The 18,547-nt window shown below is 43.3% G+C and overlaps 2 protein-coding genes across 2 annotated transcripts in view; one reads left to right on the forward strand and one right to left on the reverse strand.

The window, feature by feature from the left end:
- Positions 1 to 1,815: 1,815 nt before the first annotated feature.
- TIFA (TRAF interacting protein with forkhead associated domain) lies at positions 1,816 to 6,840 on the reverse strand. The gene is made up of 2 exons (XM_056355811.1): positions 6,667 to 6,840; positions 1,816 to 3,070 (listed from the first exon to the last, which is right to left on the reverse strand). Exon 2 carries the CDS (start codon positions 3,048 to 3,050, stop codon positions 2,490 to 2,492), a length of 561 nt encoding a protein of 186 aa, XP_056211786.1. The 5' UTR covers positions 3,051 to 3,070; positions 6,667 to 6,840; the 3' UTR covers positions 1,816 to 2,489.
- Positions 6,841 to 7,856: 1,016 nt separating this feature from the next.
- Positions 7,857 to 18,547, forward strand: part of ALPK1 (alpha kinase 1) — a 51,377-nt gene continuing 40,686 nt past the window's right edge. The window contains exon 1 of the mRNA XM_056326536.1: positions 7,857 to 8,193. The gene's annotated coding sequence lies outside the window, so the exon portion shown is untranslated. The remainder of the gene's footprint in view (positions 8,194 to 18,547) is intronic.

The following is an 18,547-nucleotide window of genomic DNA, read 5'->3' on the forward strand; positions in this document are numbered from 1 at the left end:
TTGTCTTCTAGTATTTCACTGTTGAGAGTACTAGGACAGCTAAGCCAAGCAAAAGCTTACAAAAAATGTTAGCTGCCTTTGTGTGTGTAGTATTTCTCACAATTAAGTTAGCAGTATATACTAACGGCAGCCTCAGGGTGGGTGGAGGTGGAAGCAGAATCTGTTTCTGGTGAACAAAGTATGCTCTAGTATGCCTGTACTGAAAGAGTATCTTCAGTCGAGCTAATTTCTGCTAGTCAAGTCAACACAGCAATAGGATCCTCCTAGGAGGGGATTAATTTTTTAATGTGTTTTGGGGTTGATTCTTACCCCAGGTAAATACAGTTGGAGAAATGATTAGTGTTTGGAAGTGATTAAATTGCTGGGGTTTTTTACATTCCCAAGATTTTCTCCTGGTTCCTGGAGATGTGCCCAAGGAATGCTCTGCTCTGGATCTGTGGATATTTGTAGGGCCCTGCTGTACAGAATGAATAAAAAATCTGCTGAGACACAGCACTCGGCTCTGCAGACCAGACTGAAGACTTTTCTCTGGTAAGTGTTGTTTGTAGGTGCTTCTGTTTATATATTGCACTTGAAAATCTGAGACGGGGGTTGTCACTTTTTCTTTAGAAAATATCCCAGGAAGTGTAAGCAATTAATAGGATCAGTGCCATAGGTTAATGCCCTACATGATGGAGCCAGTGAATAGAAATTGGGTAACAACGATATTTCTTAGTGGTAGTAATAGTAACCTGGTTTTTAAGCCCGAAGCAGTACAAAACAAGAACTTGTATGTAATCGGCAGGAAGAGAACTGTTTACTGGGAATGCAAAACTAATGCTCCCTCCTCCCTCACACAAAAGCCAAATTGGCGAATGTAAGAAATCCCATGCATTTTATATGAGAGACTGATTGCACGTAAAAGCTTTTATATGTAAGAGCTTGTTTCAGGTTATATTGGCATCTTGCTCTCTTATTCAAGACAGCTTGTATTTGCAGGCATGGCTACGCTGTCTAATTAAAGAGTAGGAAGACTTGGGTCAAGAGCCTATAAAAGCTGAGCAGCCAACAACTATTGGAAAGCTGCAACCAGTAGCCCTGTGTCCAATGACGCAGTGATACCTGTTCAGGTTGGTTTTGTTAAGCTGAGGTGCTGGGTGTGTGCCAGAGGCACTTGTGCCAAGATGGTGACTGAACTGTATGTCTAGGCCAAAGACTGTAAAAGTACCAGCGCCTAGCTCAAAGAGTAGAAAACATGGGAACAAAGTATTTTTGGCAAGGATGAGATGAATAAACGAATAAAATTCTATATAAGCCTGTGTCTGATTTTCTTGGCCTCTCTGTAATTTTCCCTTGCTTGTGATTGTTTGCCTTAATCTCAGGTTACGTTGTGTAATTCCGCTGTTCTCCCCTCAGTTACAATTCTGGTTTTCTTGTAATGATTAATGCTGAAATGCATCCTTAATGTTTAAGGATGGTAAGATGGGTAACTTAGGTATGCTCTGTTCTGATTCTTTCCAGTGTGTCTTTCAAGCAAACTAAAATACTTGGGTTTTTGTGAAGTATCAATGAAAAATGAGCCCCTAGCAAAGAAAAACTTAATTGAAACAATCTGAGAAATACTTGAATGCAAACAAAACTATAAGAGAACTTGGGATGGGGGGTAGAGGTAGAAAAGTTGCTGAAAGTATTTTAGCCAACTCTTATCTTGGAGCAATACTGCTTTTAGAAAGAAATTTTCACTGGCAGTATTCTGGGCTTATCTGGATTGTCCTGGAAATAATTTTATTCACCATTAAGTGCTTTTAGACTGCAGTTGTAGAAGACAGCAAATCCTTATGAGGTAACCAAATGCTTTTATTACAAAATTTATCTGGATTTTTACATACAGTGATCACTGATACTCCATATTTATTTACATTCACAAGCAAAAGGAGTTAATTGAAAAAAATTGTTTTAAAAATAGAAGAAAAATCTCACTGCAAAGTTAAAAATTAACTTTAAAGGACTATGCTAAGTATTTCTAAGCTGCAAAATCTGGGAAGTTATAACCTAGGCTTGAAAACATTTTGCAATTTCACATCAAAAGCAAAGCACAAAGTATAACACATGCGGTGAGACTTTACATCCTTACTTAGCTAGTCAGAGCAGGGGCTCAAACACTGTTCTGTGTGCTCCATGTTAATGCCTGTTGAATATACCTTCAAGGCATGTGCTCAGAGTTCTTGAATCTGCTGCAATGGATTTGTGTGACCCTCTGTCTCCTACATGTTTGTGGCAAACAGTGGCAATCAGAGCACATGTGTCCTGGTGAAGATGGTGGCAGGAATCTGTTACTGTTGAATAAAGTATGATCTGGTGTGCCTATTCTGAAAACAACAACAAGAAGACTGATGTGCAGCAGTGAGAACCATCAAGAACAGTGGACTGAGATGACAGCCTTCAATTTTGGAAGTTGTGCAGGTTTCAAATTATCAAAATCGGATCCGGCCTCCTCCTCCTCCTCCCCACTAGCATGACTCATTTTCATCAATCTCTATGGGGCTTTTGCCTTGGGAAGGAAACGAAGAAGAAATGCCATTCTCCTGTACAGGTTGCAGGGATGGCACACATCTTTCTTGTAAGATTGGCACTTCAGCCATGTGTAAGTGAGTCTCAAAATAATCCACGGACTCCCCTTCTTGAATCTCTGCTAAAATCTGGTAGTCCCCAAAACATATGATGCACTTGCATGGCAGGTCGATTTTGTTCAAGTAACCCAGTTCTGTTTGGTCCACAATCAGTTTTGTTTTCTTGCTCATGTTCTTTATCTCAAAACAAAGTTCTGAGCTGTTCAGTTTTCTGTAAAACTGCAGTGAAAACTGAATCCGAGAAACGCGAGTATCTATTAAATTATAACGGCAGATGCTAGAATCACGGCCAAACTTGGCCATTTCATCTGCCCTGACCTGTTCTCGTTTACGGAAATTCAAGCAACGAAACATCATCTTGTTGTCTTGGCAAGGATGGTAAAAGGTCATGTGGAGACACGTTACTGTTTCTTCAGTTTCAGCTTCTTCAAAAGAGCTCATGATGAAAGGCGTCCTTGGAACTACAAGAAAAAAAGTCATACTAGCATGAAATCACTGTAGTACCAAAAAACCTGGATCAGTGTAGCATTCAGTTACCTCATATACTATTGTATAGTGACCATATGTAATTTATAGCAAAATGGTTGACAGTAAATGTAATGAAATCACTGGAATGAAGAACCGGGAGTCAAAGCTACTTAGTCCAAGACAACCATCATTTTCCACCACTTCACCAGAGATTCCTTTGGTGACCACAGCTAAGTGACACATTGCTCTGTGCTGAACTCTTGCTGTCAGTCAATCTCGCATCTGTTGCAATGGCTGTGTTAGCACTTCAGAACTCTCGAAAACACCCTTGACTGTAAATTGCTGCCAGCTAGCTCTTCGTGAGAATCTTTCAGTTAAGACTTATCTTTGGAAGAAATATGTTACTTCACAGTGACAGTAAGATTTACTTTATGAACTTAAAATGGAGCATTAACTAGTATTATCTAGACCTGCGTGTTCTGTTTTACAGTGTAGTCCTTTGACTAGAAGCTATCAGATAAATGACTGTAGGCAGTAATGGTTCAAATGTGTATCAAGCACTCTTTTGGCTCTTTAGTCAGAATTTGCCTCTTGTATGAAACAAAATACAGTTTTTTAGAAATGACTGATGTGACAGTACGTAAAAGGAATGCAAAAGCTGGAATATCAGTGATGCCTTGCAGAAGGATTTGTCACCAGCTCTAAGTATTTCCCCACTGCCTATTGGAACATCCCAGCTATCTGCTGCAGAAGTACTTAACTAGGCACTAAAAATAACTTTTGTTGCATTTTGGGTTTTGGTGGTTTAAGCTTCTCACATGCAGCACAGAGATGCTTGCTTATGAACTTAAATTCTATTCCACAGTCTGAGTGACTGCAATGCATCCACATAAAACCTATGAGACACCTTAGGAAACACTCTGATCTCGTCCTCTATACAAGCAAGGCCAGTATTTTCCTGCATTGAAACTTAGTCTAAAGAAAGAAAAGGTTGGGTACTTAAAATAGGAACCAGAGAATGAGTTCTCCATTACTCAACAGAGAAACATGTGAGCAGCCATTTAACGGGGATCATACAGTGCAGATGTTTGTCATGTTTCTCCTAGATTGTAGTTAAATTTCCAACATGTCACATGCCACATGCCAATCGTGAGCTTTCTCACCAGCTCTGTTCAGTGAATGACACTGAAAAGCAGCTTACAATTTAATTTTTTTTATGGGTAGTTGAATCATCACTGCAGTTTTCTGACTCGTGGTGTTTTTTTAAGACTAAATTATACCACTGTGCATAAACTCCAAGCACAGTGAATGGTTGTATATCGGTGCATCACTCTCTGGGTGAAACCTCACAATTGTTTCCTTATACTTTCAACGTAATAACAGCACCAGTTCTGACGCAGTAGTTTAGCAAACTCAGCTTGCTTACTGGAGTAGGCTGTAACAGTGCTAAGCTTAGATGCTTCGAGAAATCAAAGAGCTTGCTTTAAAACAAACTAGAAAATATCATCTGTGCTTTTGACAGAAGTACAGAGAGACGCTCTGATGGCAGGCTATTCCTTTGCTATCTGTACGACAAGCTGCGGTGGCATTGGCATCCATCCCACCTCCTCCTAGTATGCCTCAGCTCTGGAGAGCTGGAAGCAGCTCTGTGAACAGGAATGTGGATGTCTCTTCCTGTGCTTAGTTCTGCCTGTTGCTCTTTTGCACTAGTAAGAGGATGTGAGATGTTACACAGGGTCATCTTTAGTTTAAGGGGAAAACCAAGTCATTTCACTTAGTTTGCAGATCTGCCTACAGAGAGAGTTTTCGGCCTCAAGACTTGGGCTGAATTTGGTACCAACTTAAAAGCATGTTCTGCTTCCATTAGTATCTTCCCTTAAATTGCTTTCTGAAGTGTATCAGGACGGGGCAAAACACAGGAATAGAAAGAAATATATTTTGAGAAAGCTGCAGCGTATACAGATGTATCAGATCAATGATAAAATGGTTTTAGTCACATGTTCATGAATTTTACAAATGGCTACGTGTATTAATTAGGGAAGGGGAAGAACGGCCACTAATTACTTAAGCAGTGCCCATGGAACCTGGATTTCAGCAGCTCTCACAGACCCTGCTGTCTATTCATGATCTGCTTGTGTGCCACCTCAGGCAGGCCCAACTTAGTAGCTGAGTCCTGCATTAAAGGTTTATCAAGGTTAGACTGAACATAATTCCACATAAATACTGAAAGAGTTTCTGTTTACTAGATTATATTGGACAGGAGAAAAATTTCAGAGAACTCCAACTGCAGAAGGAAACTTCCTGCAGTTAAGTCCAGAATTCTGCAACTGTAAGGTAGCCCACTGCACTGCTATTGGCTGTTCGTTAATTTGCAAACGAATTGTGATCTTGCCTCTTTCCCTTCTCCCGACATTGTGTGCATCATTATCCCCATTTTTAGAGACAGGAGAATGACACAGAGCATTAAGAACAAGAAACAAGAACAAAGGACACACCAGAAGAAACACTTTCTAGTTGAGTGTTTAACAAGAGCTTAACTCAACCTACAGTGTATTGCTCAGAGCTCTCTGCCAATTTGCTTTTGCAGATCAAAATGCAAGTGTTCAACCTGTGTATTGGGAAAAAGAATAACATCTGTTTTTTTAACTTAACTTACATTCTAAAAATGACCATGAACTTTGAGGCAGAGGCAGTGCAGAATACAGTCCAGGTTCAGTGGGTGCTGCTGAAGCAACCAGCGGCTGTTTTTCCCCTTCTCTAATTAATAAATGTAGCCATGTGTAAAATAATTTTCAGGCACATTACACAAGGACAATTGTCCTTTTTGTCTCCCCAGATTGCCATGCTATGGTCACTAGCATATCTTTCGCCCTAAGCCAGCGATCATGCAGGAGGCTGGCAGACCCCTGCGTGCATCCCGAGGCAGCGTGTCCCAGGCGCGTCCTGACAGCTCTGGGCCTGGGAGTGCAACCTCTGCTTTGCTTAAAAACATCATCTTTGCTGGCATCACGTGAGAATATTCTAACGGGGCGTATTTAGGGTCTGGGGCACAAGGCTGATGGGCGGCTGGGGGGGGTCAGCCTGGAGAGGGGCTGGGCGGCCTGACCGCTCCCCACAGCTGCCTGACAGGGGCTGTGAGGGGGGGTCGGTCTCTGCTCCCAGGGAACAAGCGACAGGACAAGAGGGAACGGCCCCAGGCTGCGCCAGGGCAGGTTTAGGCTGGATATCGGGAAAAATGTCTTCAGGGAAAGGGTGGCCCGGCACGGGCACAGGCTGCCCGGGGAGGGGGCGGCGTCACCAGCCGGGGGGGTTTAACACACACACAGATGCGGCGCTTGGGGCCATGGTCAGCGGTGGCCTCGCTGGGCTTACAGCTCCTTCCCAACAGACATGACGCCGCGGTTCTAACTGTTGCCCACCCGTGGACACCCGGACTGGCCGGCGGGGCTCTGCGCCGCCGGCCGCAGCAGGGTCGGGGGCGGGAGCTCCCGAAAGCCCTCGCCGCCTCAGCCGCCGCCTAGCGAAGAAAGCCCGGTCCGCCCTGTGCCCGTACCCGCGGCGGCGGCCCTCGGCCCGGCCTCCCCCTCACCTGTCAGCAGGCGGGCGGGGGCGCCTCTGGCTGCCGTCCGTCCTGCGGGGCGCGGACCTCGGCGCCTGCCGGGGGTCCGCGGGGGCGGCCGCCTCACCGCCCGGTATGCGCCTCCTCACCGTCCGGTACCTCAGCGCGGCGGCGGGCGGGAAAGGCCCGGCGGGCGGGGCGGGGGCTGGCGCTGAGGGGAGGCGGGGGCTGCCGGGCGGCCGAAGGGTGAACTTGAGGTGTTTTTCTGCACGGTGTACCAGCTCTCCTTTTATTGTAGTGAGTAAACCGGGAAGAAATTAAAAAAAAAAAAAAGTAGGTGCAGCTCTGTCAGGGATTTTATGTGGGCATCTCAAGCGTCGTGCATGTAAGTGCCGTACCCAAACCAGCGATCATAGCCCTGTCAGGGACGGATCCAGACTGCAGGGTCAGTAGTTCACTGAAATCATTCCTGTTTCAGCCCCGCACCCGCAGCTTAACGCTTTGAAGAGTGAAATATAAGCAGCGTAGCAGGTGACTGACGATGTTCTTAAATCGAGTAGTTAAAAATGCTGGGTTATTCGCTTTAAGCAGCGGTAGTTCAGCTTCGTTGTGCTGCCTTTGGGGAAAAAACTAATCTTTCTTTGGCTGGTGATCTAAACTGGGCTGAAAACTTTCTATTTGCTAGAAACCCTGAGGCAGCCCTGCCATCTGGCCGGAAAAAAAGGAGTAATTCTCTCTCATCCAGCTGCATAATTTTTCTTATTAACCAAGGTTCCTCCCAAGCACAGGGCAAGAGGCAGGGTGCAGAAAAAACCTGTTCCACCTTGGCCTGAACCCTGCTCGGTGTTCTCCCTTACCTGGGTTTGTATAGCCTCGTGAGTAACGAGCTGCTGTGCCTCCCTGAGTCCTGTAGGTTTAATTGCTTTGGCACGGGCAGTGAGATACTCTGTTTGTTCATATAAACTTATTTTCATTTGTGGTTTCCTTTTATTTATTCAACAAACAGGTAAATTACTTGTGGGTTGATAAGTTCCTTTGTAGATCTTCAGAATACATTTGTATCTGTACACAGGCTAATATGTCTGCTGCGTGTGCTCTTTCCCCTCACATCAGAAAAAATAAAAAGGAGGTTAGACTGTGTTTTGCAAGAAGTCACGTTGAAAAGCAGAGAAGGAAAACAGATTCTTCCAAGTTTTTTCCTTAGAATAATGCCTTTCCCGCAGCAGGCAGGGCTGGGTGTATGGGCTCAGACAAAAGCACTTTGCTGCCTTCTGGAAAAGCCAGAGTTGTGCAACCCTGCTAATTATTGCATCTCTTTATGGTTGCAATTCCTGTCAGCCCTTCAGTTCCGGAAACAGCCTACTTCTCACGTCACAAGAGAGCTTTTCTGATAGGATTATTTCAATACTTGTACCTATTGAGGTACCCTTCCTTTATTCCTAGTATTATGTAACCTCATATTAACTGCATATTCCTTATTGTTTTATGATTTAAATACAGCTCTGCATGTTTTCGTAGAGGGGAGCACAAGAACTGGATTTTCTTCTCCTCTTTTCCGTAAGTTTCTAACTGGTTGGAATCCTGCCAGCTTGAGGAAAACAACTCCAGGTTTGTCCGGTATGACAGGAATTCATGCACTCTTTGCTTGTGGTTTTTTTGGATGATCTTCCTGCTGAAATGGTTATGTGGTTTACTAGAGTTCATTCCTGTACTACAGTAACTTCTTTTTTTAATCAAAATTTCTTTGCTCAAAAGCAAAACTGCAAGTAAATGTGTAAAGCTCTGTAGGGCTGAGCTGCACTGCATGGTGAACAAGCTGCTGGGACCTGGGCCAGAGGAGCTGATGTCAGTGTTAACCTAGTAGCTCTTGCTGCTGTCCTGTTTTGTGTTGTCTGCACAATCCCTTCCTCACCTGGGGTTGCGGTTTTCCCCAGAAATGCTTTCCTTTCTGGAGTGTGAATCTATTCTCGCATCCCTGAAGTTATCCAATGGATAATTGAGGTGATGGAAATTTGAGCCTTCCCATGGTGGACTGCAGAGCTGGTGGCACATGAAGTTCCCCTGGATTGCAAAGACAGCGTGGGATATGGAAACAAAGGTGGAGAAGAGCCATGCTGTCCTTTCAAGCTGCTTCCAGCTGGTTGGTTTTCAGATACCTGTATTTGTTGCCTTGCTAATCCCTAGAGGTTGCCTTGCTAATCCCTAGAGAGGAGGAAGGCCTAGGAGAAGGCATGCTCATTACTTTAAATGGATGTTTCCTGCTTACATATGCCCTGTGTAATTATCGGTGGCACATTATTGATGCTAGCTGCTTGGGCTAATTAAGTATTTGTAATGTGTAGGCTGAAAGACTAAGGTGGTTTTGGCTCAGCTGTGGTAGTGTATTGTTTTTCTAACAACAGATTCATAAGGATTCGGATAACTCTGGAGCCTAAATAAGCAAATCTGGAAAATGGAGAAATACTAAGAAGTCTTACATTGCTTTTGGTCACTATTGGCTTTGAAAATCTCTGCGTCAGTGAGGGCAAATATGTTTGTTTCTCTTTCTGGGAAGGTCAGAAGAGTAATAGAAAGTGTATGCTGTCTTAGTGAGTGGAAGGACTGTTTTTGGATACCTGTGTTCCAGCTAATTCTTTCTAAATGACTTGATGTGAAACCTTCCTTCCCAAGCTTCCTCCCTATGCTTTAACATGCTGTGAGAAACCTTACCAGAACATCCCTGGGTCTTTTTTGAGTGCTCTGGCACATGGTGCAGTTGGCATGACTGTTAGTGGTCTGCCTGGCTGGTCACGAGCTGGGAAGCTGTGATAACTGTTCTTGGACACTCAGGAATCACTTGGGAATTATGTCCTTTATAGTTCTCTCTCTCTTACTGTGTAAAAGCTGTTCTGGAAACATTTGAGGCAAGACAAGAGACTAGCTGTAGTCTGGACCAGTTTGAAACTTTCTATTTCTCTCTGCTATTTAAATTAACATAATGAAAGTATCCTTATCCTGTTGGATCAACAGCAAGCCTGACCTGATTTCAGTGGTACTGAGTTTTCACCATGCTTCTGTCCTTTCCTCCTAAGGCCAGGTTTTACGTGTGGTTATCAAAACTGCTGATGCAGTGCTTGGGTTTGCCAGCTGTGTGACAGGATGGATGCAAGTGTAAAGGGTGCACTTGTAAATGTTGAGTATGTAAACGTAAAAGTATGATTTCTGTGGTTTTCTGGTGGCCCTTTTTTTTTTCATTACTGGCTTTCACACTCACTGGTACAGCTTGTGAGTGGTGTCATCATGTGAATAGTGAAGCAGATACTGTGACCTAGTGAGACCTCTTATGTCAAACTTCGCATTAGAAATACTTGAAGTGGATTTCAATGCACTAGGGGTTGGTTCATGTAGAGCTGCCGTTTTTCTGCAGGGTTGGCCTCTTGCCACAAGGGGACATAAGCAATGCACTTGTGTTTCGATGTCTCGTCTGTGACAGATATGAAGTGCAGCCTCTTAGATGAGGTTAGCAGGAAGCCTGTAAGAGCACAATAGGTGAGCGAGTTACCCCCCACCGCCAGCCTCTCCGTATTCCCCTGGTTTGTGCAGTCCCATGGGCACAACTCCCAAGGTATGTGGGCTCCGTTTGCTGAATTTCCCTCGCTCTTGTCTTGCTGCAGCAGGTGCCTGTCTTATGGGCCTGGGCATGATGGGTGACAGGGGGCACACTGCCGTGGTACCTCCCCTGTCCCAGGGCTTGCTGTCCTGGTGTGGCACAGGGGTGACCTGAAATTGTCCTTCACTTGTTCAGGGATGTAGAGAGACACAGAGAAGGAGGCTGGTGAGAACTGATTGCTGCTTTAGAGCCATAAAATCCAGGCTGGTGGATGTGTTTGCTTGTGTGTAGGTAATGCTAAGTTATAATAAATTTACTGCTTACACCTGTAATATGCATGTTGGGTTCAAATACCAATCTGTGCCCTCCTGCTGCTCTTCCCCTCTGCTTCACAGCCTGTTCCTTGATCCACCTCAGCACTGCTGAGGGTGTAGGGGTGGGAGCCAGTAGGTGGCAATGTGTGACCAGGCATGGGCAGCCATCATGTTTTATGATTTTTGGTGTTTTGTGGGGTTTGTTTTGTTTTGAAGCCAGAAACTTCATTTTGATATTGCGAGAGCTGTTGTGGTACTTGTAAGTTGCTGGTAATAATGGCAGTGGTAACTTCTAAGAGTTCATTTGGGAAAGGTATAACAGAGTACAAAAGAACCTATAGCTAGGTTCTGCAATGTGTTATTATTGCCATACAGGAACCAATGCCTCACATTTAGACCGAAAAGAAATAGGCCCTTCTCAAAGACACATGTGTTCCAAAAATAAAGCAAGATATTCAGCTGGATCTCAGTGTGAGAGGGAAGAGAGATGCATGGAAAGGAGCTGTATTCACTGAATGTTTAGATCCCAGTGCAAAGAACAGTTCTACTCCCTGAAGCAGAGAGGAGGTCTTCCAAGGGAAGAAAAGAGAGCACAGTTCCCTCAATGTTTATTTACTTCTTTGTTCCTTGTTTACTCAGGAAAAAGAACTCTTCTGCATCAGTTTATTCAGATGAGATAGGAAATAGAAGCTCCCCTTGACTACTGAAGATAACTGTTTCTTACAAGATGGACTTTGTTTATGCCAGTCTCCAAGTTCTCATTTTCTTTCTTTTTCTACATCACTGTCTGCCCTTGGTCATCCTGAACCACTCTGGCCCCTCCCCTTTGCGTCTTTCTTGCCTGCCTGCTGTTGCAGTTTCTCTTCCATCTTCCTTTCCCCCTTGCTGTCTGTTGTTCTTACCTCTCACCATCCTCCTGATTGTTTTTTCTACCCCCTCTGTTGCTTCCTCCACCCTCTGTTTGTTTTTTCTCTGGGGCCTTTCTCCCTCTGTCTGGATTCTCTCCCTTTCATCCATCCCACTGCCCTTATTTCCGCTTTCTCCCCACTCTGCTTTTGTTGCTCAGGACTAGACACCTGTGGAGTGACTTACAGGACAAGTGAAACCAGGCAGTCATGGGGCAGCAAGGAAATAAACACTGGGAAGAGACTGGGAGGTGGAACAGACTGATCTGTCTGTTGACATCACGCAGCAAGACCCAGTAGTGGGTCCTCAGCATATCCCTCCTTATTCTGTTGAAAAGTTGGCTGCCCTCTCTGTAAATAGCTGGTAGAGGTCTAGGGCTAGAAGAAGAAAGCACAGTAGGGACACTGTGGAAAGAGGTGGCGATGTTACTTATGACTAGGAGCTCCTTCTTATTGACAGCTGTCTTTGGAGGAAGGTTTGTGCAGCTTGGTGGGAGAGAAGCTCCTGTAATTCCAGCTTTTATGGAACAAGAAGTAGAAAAAGAAGAGTAAGGGAGGTTCAGTGCCATAGAGCAGGTGCTTGCTTCTTGCTCAGAATTAAAAATAAATCATCTTTAAGCCCTGATACAGGAGAAAAATTGTCAGCTCTTCCTTGTTATCTTTTTTTTTTTTGAAGTTGGAACGAAGCCTGGAGTCTTAAGTGTGCTGAAGCATCACGTTTCTGAGAGACGAGTGACTTAATGAATTTCAGTAGAGCTGAAAATGAAAAAATAATTTGTGCAACTTAGAGGCATATCGGGGATGAGTAGTCTATGCACAGCTGCTCATTGTAGCTGTGGTCACAGGATTCCCCTGTGTCTGGGGTTTTTGTTGGTGAGCCCCTGCTGGAGTTCTCTTTATTTACCAATAACTGAGTCCAGCTTTCAGTTATGTGGTGGTCATCTCATGTCTTTGTATGTGGAGGTGATTTACCAAGTGAAGTTTTACTCCCCTAGTTGTATGTGACTACATTTCTAGCTGGCATAGGCATCTCCCTACATTTGTTATTTTGTGGAACTTCTCTTCAAACTAGAAAGACAAAACTCTTGGCACACAGATAAGGCTTCTTCTTCTCTAATAGCTTCCAAGAAGTCCACAATTGATTTTTTTCCCCTACAGATACCCTTGAACTTGCTACATATGACCTATGACATCTTCATGGTATCTCGGTTTTAGACCTTGTTCAGTAGCTATGTGAGACTGAACCTTATCAAAGCTTGAGAGAAGTCCGTGTTGCTGTGGGTAGCCCAGCAACAGCGCACAGCCTTGACTTGAGTTCTGTGTGACAGAGGGTATGCCAGGAAGTAGAAGCTCCACCTTTCACATCAACTCTCGCATAGAAGATCGGAACAAGAAGAGGCTTGAACTGGTGTATTACAGCCAATGAGTGAAGGTTTATCAACTTTTTTAATCTCAGTGATCAGCTGTGACCATTAAGAGACCAACAGCATTCTTTGCAAGAACTGGAACAACCGTCCAGGTTTCCTACAGATTACAGTAGAAGTAAGTGTGTTCTCCCTAGGCCATAACCCTTGCGTTTCAGTTTGGTGTTCTCTGTTCTTTGCTATTTCCTCTTCTAAAGAACTAAACTGAGGTAGCTGCATTTTCTCGAAGTGGCCAGATACCAGCAGTAATCAAAGGCATCACAATACGTAGTTTGGCTAGTGGCAAGTATTTTAAATACTATATTGGGAATTGATAGATTTTATTCATTGTTAGAACCTTATTTACTGTATTAAAAAAAATAATCTGTTTCCTCTTGCTCTGAAGAAAATCCACTGGAGTGTAAAAACTGTGACAATTGATATAGACTCCAGTGAAATGGTTTGGCTGAAAGCAGAAGATTCATGACTTCAGCGCACTTTGGAATAGCCTCCAAAACACCATTTCTGTACTTCTTTACATTCGCCACATGAGGGACAATGTGGTCGTGTCTCCTAGGTACACAGTAGCAATTCTAAATCTGTTGGATTATCCACACTTTGGATGAGATACTATTTTGATAGCAAGGAGTTTAAACATTGCCTTCTCAGGGACCAAGATTTTACTGTAGAGACTGATTCTGCTCACTCTGTCTGGTTTGATGGGTACAATGCAGACTGAACAGAACCAGCCTTTCCAGCTCCCTTCAAAAACAGTGATTGAACAAAGAAAGTTATTTTGAAGAATTAAAGATAAGCACTAAAAGAAACCATCTTTTTCTGATACGTAGTAGGACCAATAAATATAGCATTTTGTAGGCTGGGTTTTTTTCCCTTTGAATTTGTATAGATGTTAAGGTGTTAAAGATTCCACATTCTGTGTTGTGTGACAATAAAAACTCTATTCCATTATCTCAGTTCGTAGTGTTTAAGGGCACCCAGCTGTGAGAGATGCAGCCTGCCTTGGAGGTACATGACCCTTTTTTTCTTTTTTTCTTTAAAGATATATATGAGTGTGTCCTAAAATACTCTACCTGTGATGCCTTTATGTTGTGGAGCTTACTGGTACAATACAACACTTACCTGTTTTCCTCGGATGTAGGCTTTAATTGTAGTTTCTAGTAAATCATTTTGGTATTGCCCTTACTTTCTAGCTGGCATCCTAAAACTAAGTGACCAAAAAGTAGACCTGAAATAAATGTGAACCTCGCTGAAATAAATGTGAGCCTTTCCACAGAAAGGGCTCTAAGGTGGAATAGAGGTGGGAAGAGAAGACAGGAGGGAACCACGTTTCAATAAATATGCTCACTTTGGCATTTTCCATCTCACTCTGGGTTATGTTGACTTCTGCCCTTTCAGATTTGAGCCATTGTAACCTGCTGTATTTCAGAAGCCTTGCTGGACTGTGAGAGAGAGGATTTGGCCAGGGAAGCAGGTGCCTTGTTCATCTTTACCTTTTATTGTTCTGGCAACCCTCTCACGGAGCAGTTGCTGTCTGATGATGTTTAGAAACAAGGTGGTTTTATTACTGTAGGCATATAGGCTCTGGTTGGAAATTGGCATTGAGAGGTGGTGAAGGCAACTGTGCATCTCTTCCCTCTTGTGCAGCCCCTTGCTTGGGTCTAGGGAGGGTGTGTCCCTTGCAGAAATGCTTGGCGATGAAAACAGGATTTCACAGCACAGGGAGCATTGGTTTATGGCTCTGTGTATAGTCTCACAAGGGAACACTGTTCAATAGGCTTCAAAGTGATTCAGCCATGGCATAACCGTGGCTGTGGCCACATGTAATATAGCCTGTAGCTCTTTAAAGAGGATTAGCCTTAGATCAGGGACAGCATTCATTGCTGGATTTCATGTAAAGTAGAATATGCTAATGAAATGGAAATGTCTACAGCAAACATTGCATAATATTGTAAACCTCAAAATTGAGCATTGTGTCTTGATATCTCTGCTGGAAGTCAAACATTCGTATTCTGTTTGTTACTTGAGGAAAAACTGAAGTTTGTAATATCATCAGAAGCTCTCTAGGGTAAATTAAGATCTAGTTTGCAGTTTCACAAGCAAAGTTAAAAAGATAACAAACATTTGAAGGTAGATTTCACACGCTGTTGAATGCTTTAATGATGTCATAGCTCTCCAACACAGACAAAATCCACCACATCTTAAAATATCTTCATTTGGGTTTTCTGCAACAGGCATAGGCTTGGTTTGATCCTGTGTTCCCTCCCTGGCTGTCCTTGTGTTGCTTTAAACACCATGTTTGGGCTTACAATAGTTTCAGCACCAGTCCTGCAGAGACACAGTATTTCTAACGTGTTTCTGAGCCATTTCATCTTTTTAAGGCACTTTCTGTCTGTACATCACCCTCAGTTGGCAGTCCAGTAGGCTTGATCTGGCTCTCCTATTTCAGTTTTACACCAGCCTTTTGAATGCTTGAAGTTTAATATTGTATATATGTAAGAAAAGCTCCCATACTTCAAGGGAACCTGCGATTCAAACTGTCTGACTTGAGATGATGTCAAAGATTTTATTTGCAGAAGGTCATGAATGTCTCTCAGAAAATTGTTTTAGTGGGAGCACTGGGAAATCACTGGCCGCTTCTGAAAGTCTGTTTTGTTGTTGCATGTAAAGGGACATGTTCTTACTGTATTAATGCACTGTAGGTAGTTTATTAAACCTAGAATCATCTTTATTTTTAATGTCATGTCTTTGTAAGCTTCACAGGGAATTTGTTACACTGATACAAAGCTGACTCAGTGCCTGAACTTGAAACCTTTGCCCGTGGAAGCATTTAGAACTGCTATGGGTGCTTTCCTTCTCACACAAGTAAGCAGGCATTCATGTGAGGCTCTGTCTTACCAGCCCAGCGGTGTGTATTTGTGGCCTGGGGTTTGATGCCCACGCAGCACATTCAGACAAATGCTAGATATAAAATACATTGATAGACATTATATACCCTGATGGGCCATTTTGCTTTTGTGTACTTACAAGTGATGACTTGAAGTGCCTCATCCCAGTCTGCTGGGGGATAAAAGTCCAAAGAAAACCTTTGGGAAGAAGATCCTTCTGGCCCTGTTTTCAAAATGTGTGCTTTCATTACTTAGTAGTTTTTTCTCTCCCCACAGCTCTGTGTCTTAGAATTTTGTTGTTCTGGGATTTATTTTTTATGGTGGAGGATAGGATGGTTTTGTTGTGGTTTTTTTTTTATTTTGCCGTTTGGAAGGGTATTTTTCTGTAGACATGGAGGGTGGTGTTACATATTCATGAAAGAGAAGTCTTTCCAGCCCCTGCTCACAATGACAAAGACTTAGCTGTTTCACACAGCAAGCTGACTGGAATTGTGTGGGGCCTGCCTGACCAGATTAGAGCAAACAGCAAGCTTATTCCTCAAGTCGTCAAGCCTCCCCTTCCTAACAATTTCCCCAATTGTCATTTTGACAAGGCTGTCATTAGGTGATGGCTTCTTTTGGCCATTTTCAGATAAAGATAATTTCCTTAACTTCCATTTTATTTGACAACAAGTAGTTTGGGAGAGAAAGGAAGTGCTTCAGTAGTTTATGGATTAAGGGTTTGTCACTTCAAAGGCATCTTTGATCTAAAAATATGTGCTGTACCAAATTCATTATGTCTTTTTTTTTTTTTTTTAAGAACTTTCTAATTTATTGATCTGCCCCTCAATTATTCCCTTTTTTGCATCCCCTAGTAGTACATGAGATAGCAATGGCGAGGGGAAGGCACCCAAATGGCCTCTCTGAAAAGTCATGACCAGGGCAAAACAACAGGTGCTTTTGTTTGGCACCCGGTGCTGGCTCTGTCGCAGATTGGTTTTAGCCAGAGGTCCTGCCTGCTCTTCCCATGGGAGGGGTATACAGCTGGGTGTAGGGCTCGGTTAAGAACTGGGGGACAGAGAATACGTTTCCTAAGGAGTGGCTTATTTCATGTTTTGTATTTGTCTGGGTCACTCCTCTGGTATAAATGAATGGCCTAAAAACACGGATCTAGGGCAGTGAGCATTTAGCAAACTGGAGATGGGTTTTGCTTCCCCAGTACCCTCTTCTGCCAGCTCCATGTGGCAGTTGTCATGGGTTTATATGGCTTTCTGTGGGTTATGTCTCCCCTCACCTGCTGCCCCGCTGGGACCCTACACCCTGACTGCTCCCTACAAAAATGCTGACAAACGACTTTTTCTGATTAAGGGTAGTTTTGAAGTCAAACTCTGGAGCTCCTTTTTTTTTTTAATAGGAGTATAGGGGTAACTTTACTGAAGCTCTGTTTTGTGTCTGTGCTGTACTAAGAAATCGCAAACCTCATTCTAACAAACAAAACCAGAAAAGTGCTTTTCCTGGTCTGTTTCCGACTTAAATGCTCTTCCAGAAAGCACTTAGCTCAGCTTTGGAGCAGGCAGGTGCAGTGGCTGTTGAGTATTTTGCTTACCTGACCCCATGTACCCGAGGAGGCATGCTCAGAGTTGGACTTGATGATCCTTATGGGTCCCTTGCAGCTTAAGATATTCTATGATTGCTAAGTGCAGGTCTGCCGGCCAGTTTCTCTTTGGCGCTTGTTTGCAGTGTTGCAGGGAGAGCAGGATGTGATGGGGGTTTGAATATGGATCAAGAGCTGGGCTTTTGCAATGTCTGCCTTAGCTGTGTCAGGCACTGGGCTTCATTTTGACCCCCTCCTCTGCTTTTTAGGACTGACAAAACTCTGTTCTTTGCTACAGCAGTGTAAATCTGTTGCGTAAGCCCATTACACTAGCCTTATGCAGGCTTAGCTGATGCTAGGATTTGTTCTGAATTAATATTAATATCTGTTCTACCTAATTACTTCAGCTTTTTCTGTAATGTTACCTCCATATTATACCCAGCCGGCTAACCACCTTCTTGCTGCTGGAGGCTGTTCTTGATCCCATTTCTAAACAGAAGCACTTCTGCTTCAGCTCTGGCTGGGGTAGCTGTGCAGAGGCTGGCTTTTTTTTTCCCCCTTTTGCCTGCTAATTGGCTGAGACCACCAGAATTTGGAGGACACAGATGTCACTGATAGTTTGCCTAGGGAGCACATTCATGCCCATCTGTTGCAGTCTAGAAGGCTGTTCATATATCCACAAGGCCTTCATTTAATTCTTGTCAGAAAGTAATGTAAATCCAGTTTACCTCAGAGGTCACAGCCAAGATTTATGCCAATGAGCCCCCTGCAATTTACACACACTGTAGTTGTATAGGATGAAAAGAAAGCCTTTCATGTTGGTGCATATTAACAAGAAAGCTTGCCTTAGGAGAAGCTTTTTGATTGAGGTTCTTCCTTATTTTAATACAGCCAATGCCAGTTGGTATATCCAGCTTTACCAAAAGAAAACATCTAATCTTTAAGCCAGGGAAGTAAACGAAATGAATAAATAAATAAATAAAGCCCCTAGCAAATCAATTTTTTTCTTTTAAAACATCTTTTCTCTTTCATGTGGCAAAGCCTCTGCGTACTGAAAAGAAGGGTAAATGCTGTAGGAAAACATAAGCATGTGTGCATTGAAATAGGAAACTGAATTTGCTTTCAGTAGAAGATGATAGTAACTCAATCACTGAAACATTTGCTAAATTGTTGTAAGCATGTTTTCTTTTTCTGGTGGTTTTTTTCCCCTCCCCCTCAAGC

The sequence above is a fragment of the Falco biarmicus genome, chromosome 1 (assembly GCF_023638135.1).
Source record: "Falco biarmicus isolate bFalBia1 chromosome 1, bFalBia1.pri, whole genome shotgun sequence".
NCBI classification, from domain to species: domain Eukaryota; kingdom Metazoa; phylum Chordata; class Aves; order Falconiformes; family Falconidae; genus Falco; species Falco biarmicus.